The sequence below is a fragment of the Chanodichthys erythropterus genome, chromosome 9, assembly GCF_024489055.1.
Source record: "Chanodichthys erythropterus isolate Z2021 chromosome 9, ASM2448905v1, whole genome shotgun sequence".
Taxonomy (NCBI): domain Eukaryota; kingdom Metazoa; phylum Chordata; class Actinopteri; order Cypriniformes; family Xenocyprididae; genus Chanodichthys; species Chanodichthys erythropterus.
In genome coordinates this window covers 15,082,823-15,096,126 of record NC_090229.1, presented here as the reverse complement: position 1 = coordinate 15,096,126, position 13,304 = coordinate 15,082,823, and the positions used below count along the sequence as shown (strand labels likewise).

Below are 13,304 nucleotides of genomic sequence, written 5' to 3'. Positions count from 1 at the left end.
TTTCAACATTCCACATAAACCATACAGAACCTATCAATATTTCACTTTATGTGTGGCTTGATATTTGGCAGAAACCAGTGCTGTGCAGTTGAATTCTGAAAGAGGTGAACTCTTCAGTTCTCTCTCAGGAGCAAGGCGAGAATAAGTTCTGAAACATGCAGAAACTCTTTGACTTGGGTTCTGAGAGTGCATGAACTCTTGAAGTCAGTGTTTCCCCCCAGCAACAAAGAGTGAGAGGATGCCAAAACCTGCCTGACCCTTTTCTGACCTTGCACCACTGAAAAAAAACGAAAAGGTAGGATGAATGTAGTAAAGTGCTTTCTCTCCCCTATTCTCTATACACTTCTCTCACCCAGGCTTTCTTTCTCTCTCCCTCACTCTCCTCACGGTTACATTCAATTACATAACAAGCTAGCCTGCTAATCTCCATAATCCGAGTCATGCCACAACAGGGCCCCGTACAGAGCTCAAGAACAAAGCCTTCACTAAAAATCTTTCTCTGTGTGGGTCAAGGACTGGTGAATAATGCTTCCTAGAAGCTGTACAAAATGTCATTTCCACACTCAGACCAGGTTTATAAGAAATTTTAATAATTAAAATTTTTTTTACTTTAAAATATCTCCTTAAAATTGTCAAGACCTCATAAAATGTGTTAGCTTTGATCAGATATTCTCTAATCAAATATATTATATATTATATTAGATATATTATAATAACAATGTCCCCCAATACTATTTGCAACCAATTTTGAAAATCATGGTCATGGCTGTGGCAAAACTAATTAAATGATATATATTAATGATAATTTAATTAAATATATTTAATTAAATAATATTTAATGTATTTAATAAAATAATATTTATTGACATTTATTTAAATATATATGACAAGTATAATTATTTAATTATATTTAATAATTCTATTAATCTATTTAAAAAAGAGGTAAACCTTTTTTCCAAAAAAGTTTTAATAAATCATTTACTTTGCAAAAGCTTTTTATTCATTGACTGCTCAAATACTGTATGCTTCAGAAACCAAAGATAATTCCAAAGCAAACAACTCTTGTGTCAACCAATAAAAATTAATAATAATAATAATAATAAGCCTGCCATTGTATACTATGAATATTGCTGCCTCTGCGTCAATTTGTTGCTTTTTGTAAGTCACTTTGGATAAAAGCATCTGCAAAATACATAGATGTAATATAAATGATATGGCGCTCAGCTCTTGAAGAAATTTAGCTATGGCAGTCTACAAAAAGAACTGCACATAACCATTTTTTAAAAGCAAATGATTAATAAACCAACTAATTAAGCATTATCACTGAACTGGCACGTTGATCAGGGCACGAGCTGCCATGTAGCAAGCCAGAGTCATATTAGGTCATAGCCAAGTGTTGACGTGTCTTCTTGCTTTCCCAGCACTGCTCTGTTTGGCTCCGATCCTAATTCATAGAGATATCTGTCTAGGCCTGTAGTGTGCAAACACACACACCCACACACACACACACACATATATATATATATATATATATATATATATCTGAGGCCTATAGCTTGTCTCCACTTTTAGCTTTGACACCTTTGATTCTTTTTTATCTGGTATATGTGTGAGTCAGGAATAAAACGCACATGCACAGAAACACCTCACACCTGAGAAAGAGGACAAAGAGCATGTCAGGATGGACTTCAACATCTGAGATGAATGGATGTACTATGTTCTCTCACAGAGGTGGTGAGATTAACTAAAAATGATCAAAACGATAACAAAGTGGGAACTTCAGGGCATTTGAAAGGATATCATCTGATTTGACTGGATAAAACAATCATCAACATGCCTGTACTCATATATCCTAGGTGGGGCCTAATGAATATTGACATATTATCATTACAATTTTTCTGGACATACACTACTGAAAATATCTTTTTGGCTATGCCATCAAGCCTTAATTGCTGGTCAGAACTTCCTCCTGCACACCATTAATACAAAAGCTTTCTTTCTCCTTTGTCCTTCCTCGAAATGATCCCATGCAGCTACATTCTTTTCTCCAACGCAGCGCTCAGATTGTGATGAAGTGTTGCTCTGGTGCGTTTTAAAGCAGCTCCTGCCCTTTATCAAAATAACAAATTGATGTCACTGCATCCCAAAGTGCAAGAGCGGGAAATAATTTACCTATGATTTGACTTTAATATTTCTTTGTTGGAGAAGCACAAAGATTTTAACTCATATCTGGGCTGCGTGCCTAGAACATGATTTTGGGTCCATAGAGAGTGATAGAGAGAGAGTTTCCAATGTTGCCAATGCCACAAAGTCCAGTGGGCTTTTCATACAACTTTCCCCATCTATCCATCTCTCTTTGTCTTGTTTCTGGACACCAGGAGCCTTTCTCAGTGATGACAGCTATTTATGAAGTTATACAGTGTAATTCACCGCATACACGTCCAAAAAAGCTCTTGCCGATACTTTACTTTCACACAAGAATCATAAACAGATTCTCGTGTTTTGTCACTCAGACACAATGGGAAACGTTATCTCACGAAATCAGAACTGAAGAGTTCTCAGCGCTGAGATAAGGCAAAGGTGGTTTAACACGAGAGTGTAATTGAGAACGCAAGAATGCCACAAGTTTTATTCTATTTCAAGTTTCTGCAAAACAAAATTAAATGCATCACCACAGGTCATTATTCAATCGCATGTCAGCGAAACAATGAACAATGCGTCAGAACCCCAGCGGCATACCTTGGATTCTGTTTGCACGGCTTTCTTAATATATCAGGATCTGGATCATCCTTTTTTCCGAGGAAGGTGTCTTAACCTGCAGCTCTGAGTGAGTGGGCGGACGCATGAATCACAGCTGTCAATAAGAGAGACGGAGCATACGTGCACGTGCAGTGATAAACATTCTCATTATTGTCTTGGCTGAGAACTTGAAAGCCCATCAGGGAGGATATATCAACTCCCTGTAAAATAACACAACAGATTCTGTCATCTACCGCCCCCTCAACCCACACACATGTATTAATTAACTACTGAGCTATATGCTCAATTTGTAAAGATAGCACTCCTCTATCAGAACGAATTCTTTCTGATTTTAGAGATCTCCGTGCTAGGAAAGGAACGAGATCTAAAAGCCCAGCTCTACTCAAGGCCACAGGGATCCTGGTCTTTGCATTCAATGCACAAAAAAACAAGTTGCTTATCTTGCAGTATTGGAGTCTCCATTACAGCACAAGATCTGTGGCATCTTCCTCCAGCTGCGGTTCAGCCACACACACTTATACGCAATGGAAGAGGGTGAAAGCTTGCTCAACAAACCTTTCAAACCATTTGCAACACAGAAGATCCTCTTGATGGATTATGATATATGAGGAGTGTGTCCAGTGACATGCGTCTTTGTGCTTCCATTCAACATGCATCTAAAGTTCTGGAACATGAGGCATTATACTCAGTCACATTTACTCCCATTTATCAAGACTTGTAATACAATGTGGGAAAACAAAAGAAAAACATTTCTTTAAGGGCACTTAAGTTAATGATGCTCAATAACTATGTTCTCGACCATTAAAAGCATTTGTCTGGAGACATGTCTGCAAATATTTCTGCCCCAGAAAATGCAGAAAAAGAAAAAAAAACATGCATTTGTCATACAATAAACGCAGTGTCATATCACCCATAGGCCAACTAAAACAAAGGCACAGAGCTCTTAATGGCAATTTTGCATAAGTGACAGCAAGTCTATCCATTCACAATTTATTTTCTTGCATCGTCACAAACAAGGGAATCATATCATGTAGCGTTCCAACAGCAGCTCTGGAGAGCAGCTGAGAAGTGTAATTCACACACAGCGAGCTGCCTGCAGCACTGGTGTAAGCAGGCAAGAAAGAGACAGCCAAAAAAAATCCTTCCGCATCTGTTCAGACTCAAATACAGAGTATGTTAAAGCACAATTTTTAATTAAACAAAAAGTGCAGTAATTGCAAAGAATGCTAATCTAATTATGGGTAAAACAACATTGTCATATTTTGTATCGCCAATTAAAAAAAAAAAATTAATTAGAATGTTTTTTATATTAAAATACATTACATTTTGCATAAGTGACAGCAAATCTATCCTTTCAAAATTTATTTTCTTGCATCGTCACAAACAAGGGAATCGTATCGTGCAGAATTCCAATTTGTTATGTACATTTATGTCAAATGTAACCATATAAACCATATAAAAATGATACATGAATATAATTTTAAATATATATTTTTCATTTATAGGATATATACAGTCAAACAAAAAAAATATTCAGACATTTTTTATGTTTTTTTACTAGTGTGTGCAGGACACTATAGTTCATTTATGTAAGTGAGGATAGCAAAATAAAATAAACTGTAACTTATTATACCCAAAAATTCTTCATACAGTGGACTACCTGTAAAACTGATAAAAATTTGGAACCAAAAATTATTCAGACACTTTGACCTGACCATGTTTTGCTTAAGTGTTATCTGACATAATTAAGATTTTTTTTTTCTGACACAGTTTAACACAGTTTAATCATATTTTATTACCATTTTTTTTAAACTATAGTGAATAAACCATATTAATTAATGAAATGTTCAAGGTGTCTGAATACATTTTGGTTTGACTGTATATATTTTTTAAATGTATAATATAAATGAAAGAATACATGTATATAATATTATTTTTTCATATATAATATATTTGAAAATATTTGTTTCAGAGCAAACTACTCTGCACAGAACAGATGACTTTAATCTTCAATACAAATAGAAAGTAAAACGCTGGGATATTCAGACATAACCAAAGAATGTAATTAAGTGTCAGGCTTGTGGCAAAAATCAAATCCGGCGAACAAATGTGTGACTGGAAAAGCACAGGCACAGTAGTGGAGAAGCAGAGGTAGATTTAGAGATCTTTTAAATAAACAGCCCGCTGCACCCTGCCACGCCAGCACTGCTCTTCTTGATCGCCTTCCAGTTGGAAACGTTTCTTAAAGCCTTCCCAGCAGAGCCGACTCTGCCAAGAGCGGAGGTTCTTCTCAAAATGACCTACTACTGTGACTCCAAACCCTAGGGCAGAAGACAAAACTCTCTCCCTGCTGAAGACAAAGCAGTGGATCTGCCAGCATCTGAGGCCGTAACATACATAAAATATAAAATATAGATTTAAACATCTGCAGAGGTCAAAAAAATAGTTTTCTTGTCAGGTAACAACAGCATTCTGACTGACTCGAACCATGAATTATAAGATCTCCTCCAACACAGAGGTACTCGCGAAGCGGAATAAAGCGTATTTTGTCTTAGCACGGTTGATTAAGCTATTCCAGAAGTCTGAGCTGTTTTTTGTAAGGCTCATTTAAAAAACGAGACTCCAGAGGGTGATTCAGGCACTCGTTGGACCACATCTCATCTAGAAAACAACAAAAATAAACTTCTCTTCTGCTGTAATACACTGGCATGGATGAGGGAGCGAGGCTGCGGGCTCAGGTGGAATCCAAACACATCTTCATAAAGTAAATATTTAGGGTTGCTCACCATTCTCCCCGCAGAGGAACCTGGGTGTGATATGAAACGCAGCCAACCTTCCACAGACATCTCCAGCTCTGGCCACATGAAGTCCTCTACTCATGCCAAGAGCTCAGGCCTTTATAACTGAGGCTACTCTTTGTGCCCGACTCCCCTCCTATCCTCTCCCCTCCCCTAAAAATCTCCTCAATGTCCTCTAATGAATATCAGCCACTAGGATCAACACATGAAAGCTAATGCTCCACTTAAGATTCTGACCCTTTTTTCCAAAACACTCCCTGACACGAATAAGCAGCCGAATGTTTAAAAAAGTTGAGATAAATGCAGGCCGGATGGCAAGCGAGGAAGAGCGGGTGATCAAAACAGCTTAATTAATCTGTTAACGGGCACATTGGGAGCTGCCGCGCTGGGACGCGACCATGACTGTGCCACTCAGGGCTGTCAGACGAAAGTGGGGCATGCATTTCTGAGCTGAGCGAAAGAGCAAACACTCTCCTGACGAAAAAAACCCTCAGGCAGGCAGGCGCACACACACGCGGACTGAGAGAGGACCAGTGGATTACACCGCGGGGGTGTTCTGGGGCATTTGAGAGCCCAAAAGCGACACTTCAAACACAAAGTGCCCGACCATGGAGAGAGGTGGAGAACATTTCAGTGCTCATTACATCAGATCCTAGTTAGACTGGCTTCCCATGCACAAATAACTAGAAATGATGAGCAAAACGTGTGATATGTGTTGTGAAAATAAATAATAATAATAGTAACAAATAAGTAACAGAGAACAAAACGTTTCTACGACCAAGTCATTTTAAGCCCAAATGGAAGAAAAAGGCTCTATGCTCTGGAATATTTTGCACCGAAATATAAAAACTAAAATGCAACGCAGAGCAAGTCTCATTATTAGAACAATTTCAGATGTTATAGTATTTTGTCGGTCAGCGCAGTCCAGTGAGAGTGTCTCAGAAAGGCTTGACGCTTGGATCGGCCCTCCTCTCCTTTCCCGGGGGGGACTAATTGCGGCTCTAACGGAATGAATCGATGAGGAATGGGGGCAGGACAGCATGTTGCCAGCTCAGGGGAATAGAGCCTCTCAGATCTCCCGCTGATACTACTCTACACTGTTGGCAAATATGCTCCAAACTGGGTCTGTCCAAACTAAATACATTTGGTCAGTGAGTATCTGGATTAATAATAATAACACAAAAAAAGTGGGCTCACACTCTTCAGTTTTGGTCCTTTCACCTTAAACAATTAGCATTTACTTCACGCATCAGCATTTACTTAGGTCGCAATGACCTAAAATAAAAATATAAAATAATGCAAAAGAAAAAAAGAATGTAAAAACTTACTAATAATTATGTACGTATATGTATGTGTATAGATGTATATGTGTATATATATATGATCTCGAATCGGAAAAGTAAAACCAAACTAAAAGTACACGTCAAACGTCTATGTCGAAAATAATTGTATTTCTTCACCAGCTCTAAAGTTTGAGGTGATTGGTGCTCACTGCAGACAGAGATGTTATAATGACAGCACACGGAACAGGTTCGGAGCTTAAATATTATTTAGTGAAGTGTCTGTGTGCAGCGAAGCTCTGAGCGAAAGGCCCCTCCGGCTGCCAGCGGGACTGCGGTGGAGTCTGGCACACGCCTCTGTCCCTCTCGCTCTCCCTCTCTCTCAGCCCAACACACTCACTCAGACTACGGCCAGAACCTCTGTGCATGCTGCGCGCTCTCCCTCGAACGCTGCAGGCTGCTACATTACATTATCCTATCAGCAACAACAAAGAGGTAGTGGACATGGAGTGGAGCGGTTATAGAGAAAACCAAGGCCTCCACATTGCTGGCTCACAATACAACTTTCACAAACCCGATCTGTAATGCAGCAAAGATTATTCCACTCCTAAATATTTATTGCAACCTGCAGATCGAATGTGTTTTGTAAGTGTTCAGGTAGAGCAAACTATTTTTTAACAAGTTTTACAGCTGTGCATGATAGTTTATAATTCACGAAAACTATATTTGGTAAAGTTACACAACTGCTAAAGTGGACTATGGTTACCTCATGATTCGAAAGAATGTAAGGTTTACTAGTCCAAAATACTAAAACAAGCATCTGTCATATAGAATCAAAAAACACAGTGAGCACTGAAACATAACCCCATCTAATTTATTTCATAATAAATTCAAGCACTGGAGGGTGAGGCGTGTAATTGTACTGTTGCCTGTTTGAACACATTCACTAAGATCTGAAAAGTACAATGCATATTTGTTATACTTAAAAGCCCAAATTCCAATTAAGGTTTCCCAAGCAGTTATTAAAATAAAGTTTGATATGAACTATGCACTGAATTATACCACAAGATAAACTGTCAACAAAAAGTTTAACCATAAACGTTGCTGCTATTTACATATTTTCAGTGTCAAATCGACAGGTTTAATGCACTGTCATTAAGTCTGTCAGTAAGTATGGGCGTTTTTCGAATCAAGCATATGGAACGACTTTCTTAGCCAGCAGAGAACTTTTTTTTAAAAACATTTTTCTCCTCACAAAATCTTTTTCTCATCTACGACGGCTAAACTGCAACTAAGTTTAAACTGTACTACTTTTACATTTTAACTATTACTATTATGTACGTTTCTAAGTGAAAAGGTGGACAATGGCTGAAAACAATCTGAAATTTAAATTCACTATTGATGCAACTTTCTCATCAAAGCCAAGGTCAAAAGCAATCATCAGCCATCTAAAGTCCTAGTGACTCGTGTCAATATACAGTAAGGCAATCTGAGACAGTTAAGTGACCTTAAAAACCCTCTGTCTCATTGCAGACTGCTGACAAAAATACTTTTAAAATATTAGCACATTTGCTTAAAGCCTGAGCACTGTGACACTGCTAAACTATTTTCTGATTAATTCAGTTACAAGCAATATAGGATTCAAGTAAATTACAGAAAAGCGGCCGATGTCTGGCAAGTCAATGTTATTCTTTCCAGAATGCTTCAGTTTGTCTCTCTTTTTAAGTCACTGTCTGTGTAAAATTAAGCAGACTAAAAATATATTTCAATAAACAACTTTTTGCTATATCCTATTAACTGCAAACTTAAAAAGCGCACAAGACAAGAGCTGAAACCACAGTAATGAAGACATATTTGTATAGATACACTAAATCTCTCATTGTAAGTCTATATATTTTGTAACCAATGAATCCATCAAAGTTTTAATAGGTTTGACATAGAATATACAATAATACACTGTCCTCTTATGGCGCTATACGCAAGAACTGAAATAATGCTGGTGTAACATACGAGCACATTTAGGCTAATTTTATACATTTTAATCCATTCTAGATAAAAATTCACAATAGTAAACTTTATTATCTTATATAAATACATACCCAACTGTTTAACTGTAATAAAAGTTTTATTTTATCTTAACTATGACCATGTAGGCTCCCCTCTAGTTTATGATTAATACTAAAGCAGATGACTATATGCACTCAAATGTCTACTCTACTGCATACAAACTCCATCTTAAATACAACGATAAACAACGACTCGTGTTACCTCCTCAAATTGATTTTTGACTTTGTTAGCAATGTAAACTTTAAGTAATTGAAAAATATATCAATTCAATGAACTAATATACACATGGGTATACCGTTTTATGTTATATTAATGGATGTTAAATAGGCAAAGAGAAGCAGAGTTCTCAGCCCGCCCTTTATAAACCGAAATCTCGTCGCGCGATCAGGAGCAATTCTTTCAGAAAGACACAAATAAGCACTTTACCTGAGTTAGACAGAGAGGAGAATACATCATGTTGAAAGGGGAGCGCGTGACTTGAAATGTGGCAAAACACCGACAAGTTAGTGGATCATTTTTCACAGTTAATCATGGTAAGCCTCATCATGATTAACACTTCCACCGCCGCCACTTCTGACTTCCACTTACAGTCCGTTAAATCAAGGGACGCCCGGCAAAAGAGAACGCGCAAACTATGTACACGTTTGAAACCAAACTTTGCAGGCAGGAAAACGCGTGGGGTGCTGCAATCTGTTCCATTTAGGAAATGGTGGGAGAAAGAATCAAAGAAAGAGAAAATGTTTTCATCAGAGGGAGGAATGAAATGACGTTATGAAAATAGCCCATCCCAAAGAAAGTACTTGAAGGAGCAAGAAAGGCTAACTGTGGTTTCCACTGTCCATGGGGCATCCGTTAAGTCCGTGAAATTAACAAAAAAAAAAGTTATTTGCCTCCGCTTCTGAAGCTCATATGCTGCGAAACAAAGTGGCAAACGACTTTCTCCCCTCTTCGCCAATGCGCACGCACCGCTCTTCCCTCTCGCGCTGATCCAGTTCTGGCGCAGCAACGTTCTGCGCGCTTCACCCGCGCGCGTATTCCAAACAATTTTACTGCAACACGCACTGCTAAAGTAGCGATTAGAGCCAGGCTCGCGCGGACATTGCGTCACAGAGAGCGCACATGCATGCATCCATTCATGACAAAGTGTTCGAGGCGTATCGCTTAAAATAATAACACCCCGCGTATAATACTATAAGCAGTGTCTGATAAGGCAAGTTAACTTTACACATAGAAGAAAGCTGTCTCAGGTTAAAATGACATGTCAATCGTTCACTTATTTTCCTGAAACGCGTCTAATTATCTAGATCAATGCATAGTAGTGCGCGCGTTTCTAAATTCAATACAATTAGGCTACGTTCCGTGGTATTGCATATTTTGATAATCAGCAACTTTTATAAAGCCACTTCAAGAAAAATGACGCGCCTCACTAACTCTACAAGTAGCTAATTATCAGTCGTAGACAGCCACATTAAGGACTCAAACGTGTTCTTTTGGAGTTTTTTAGCTTAAACCTTTGTAGAAATCAGATTTAAATTTGTTAGAGTGATCACGCGGAGATGAAATAAACTAGGTGTCAAGTGACTTAAATTAAAGTGTAAAACCAGGAAGGCTATTAAAACGAACAGTGTAAACAACACCTGTTATTTCTCGTGAATATGCACTGGGAAAAAAAGTGTGCACTGTGGTGAAATACGGCCAGGGAAAGAGCTGACTATCACACTACTGAAACCCCGACGCCTCAAAATATTATATTTGTGCAAATAATTAGTAAACAGTCATATCCATAAGTATCATTCTTTAACCTTGAACCTATTCTGAAACTGCCACATATTATTCAATCTCGAATATTAGAATATTAGCTATTTTAAATAAGAGAAAGAACACATTTGAGTAAGTAGCACAACATGAGCATATCAACATAGCCCTATAAAAGCCCGAACTTATTTTACTTAGGCTACTGTAAACAGATGATGTTATTAACCTAAATACTGAAGTGGAAAGAAAGACGTATACTTCCTGAAAATACCAGCCTACATAAACTGAAAATATCCCTGCAGAAAGCAAATAGTATATATTTTTAGGATTATCATAATTAGTAGTTATTAATACGCACAAATTAACAGGTAACAGTAGTGACTAGGATAGCTATTAAGTCTGTTGTTAAATGTCTTCCCTTAAAGGGAAAGTCTTAACCTTACAAAAAAAAAGTACTGTGGTAGTAGCCTACTTTATCAGATGTCATAATATTGTACTTTGATATATAACATAGTAGCCTACTACTGAAATTCATGTAGCATTGCATATTTGCATTGCTACTTGCAAGCATATGGTACCCTACATGCCCCAAAACATGGAAGTACCATAGTACAATGTCTACATAGGCTAGCACCTTTTTTCTAAGTGTATCAAACTAAAAGTTACTATTCCGTAAACAACCAACCCGGGTCAAATCAATTTTTGGCACTGTCTCGTGAAGCCTGTTTATTTTGTTTTATTTAAAGGTTAAGTTTGCTACTGCCACGCGAACATGACAAGTAACTGCAGTTTGTAGCACTTTTTGAAACAATGCCGAACTCCCGGTTGTGACTTCGGCACACTAACCGAGACTTCTGCCGGGGAGGGAGCGCCTCTGTCGGCGTAGATGTCAAATTCATGCCGGCGAGCCTGCGGCCATTTTCTGCTGTGCAAACTCGAATGCTGGGCATCAGCCTCTACTGGCTTTAAACTTCAACTTGGCCTTCGGAGTCCCGTGGTTAACACGCACACACACACACACACCTTTTTTTCTTCGGCTGTCACAAAACAAATAACTTTCATTAAGGGAGAAAAGCCAAATCGCAGGGTAGCTATCTTAACCATTGTGCGTCTCAATAGCGAAAATAACGCGCCAGCATTTTAAGCCTTTCCCACAAAACCTTACGTTTGGCCGAAAACCAACGAGAAAAGGAGTAACCGGCTGGTAAGAGAGGAAGCAGGGGGAAAACCGAAACACGGCGCCTGTGTGTTGATGATGATCTCATTTGACTTTAAGAGTGCACAACTCGTGATCTCCTTCGTCTTTTGGAGCAACGACACAATAATGATGAAACTGATTTGTTAACGTACCATTTCGAAGCGAAACTGCCAACCTCCCCCCCAAAAAGTTACAGCTTCGAGGCTTTTGTAGTTCTGCAGTTCAACGCTTGGTCATCTCGTCGGGTGCTTTTATAACTCCGTATCCATTTATCTTCGCAAAGAAGTAATCCGTGCTCTTCGGATGGGAGAAATAAACCCGGACACTGACCAAATACAAAACGTCCCACGCGAAGTCTTCGAGCCTCGTCCGATCCGAAATCCTCGTTATAAGGTACAGAAGGACAAAATACAGATTTTACAGTAATGCACGGCTTGCTGCAGTGTGCACTGGCTGAAGGTGCTGGCTGTTGTTTTGGTCGTGTATCTTTAATTTACAGTGCTGAATCGTCGGTCTCATAGCTTTGCAGCATTGCACATGCAGCACGCATAGATGTCCTTGTTGTGTATAGAGAGGAATCAATGCCTCTTCTGTTCTTTTGTTTCTTACAACACGAATGGCAACACAGACGGTGTTCTGAGCTCCATACACACATCTTACGGTCCTCGCGGAGAAGGAATTGATGAAATACGGGGGTGGCGTGAGTGTGTGTGTGTGTGTGTGTGTGTGTCAGTGTGTGTGCAGCGGAGCAACTCGCTTAGAAGAACCGCACTTGATGGCGTAGTTTATGAGTGTATAGGCTACTTTATATATGGGTCAATGACGTGAAGCTCGCTTTTGTCACAAGTTATTCAGAAATACATAAAAAAGCAATGCATAAAATGACTGCAGTACATCCGTCAATGCAAAAAGGACGATCATGTCTTCAATTTCTGTTCAGGTCAGTTCAGGAGTAATTCTAAAATTCTCTGAAGATGCTTGACCGAGAAATGTATTACATTTGTTAAGTAAATAAATAAAAAGAAAAACCTTGGGGGAAAAAATAAATAGGCCTACGTTGTTTATTGTTAAGTTATGTCACTCAAGTGTAACATATAGGTTCAAGTAGCTATAGGCTGCTTTTTACATGATGGTTAAACAAATTAGAAAATTGTATAGACTTTCAAAAAAATCATGAAATTAGAATGGACACACAGGACTTGGTAGCCTACATGTATTTTAAACTAGATTTTAAAAATATTTCTTCTTTTTCTATAACTTTAGAACTTAGCCTTATTTGTCATTGGCCCATACAGGGATACAAGGCTAAGAATGTTAAACCAGTGATGACAGAACAAACACAAAGTGTTCCAATAACTTAAAAAACCTGATTGGAGAGTTGTGCCAACCCTGTGTCCAAGATAAACAATATAGCTATCAATAAAAAAAATAAAAAAATGTCTCAGT

At 38.3% G+C, this 13,304-nt stretch overlaps 1 protein-coding gene across 6 annotated transcripts in view; it reads right to left on the bottom strand.

The window, feature by feature from the left end:
• The window catches only part of nfic (nuclear factor I/C), a 115,503-nt gene extending 102,652 nt beyond the window's left edge, over nucleotides 1-12,851 (bottom strand). For 3 of the 6 annotated variants that reach the window (XR_010895969.1, XR_010895970.1, XM_067394708.1), the window contains exon 1: nucleotides 5,547-5,682. Coding sequence is in view for 2 of the 6 variants with exons in the window: in XM_067394708.1 (XP_067250809.1) it covers nucleotides 5,547-5,624 (78 nt within the window). In the remaining 4 variants the exon portion in view is untranslated. Of the gene's footprint in view, nucleotides 1-5,546; nucleotides 5,686-9,331; nucleotides 10,431-12,010 lie in introns of those variants that run through there. The other 3 variants (XR_010895973.1, XR_010895971.1, XM_067394710.1) reach the window with 3 other exon arrangements.
• Nucleotides 12,852-13,304: the final 453 nt, after the last annotated feature.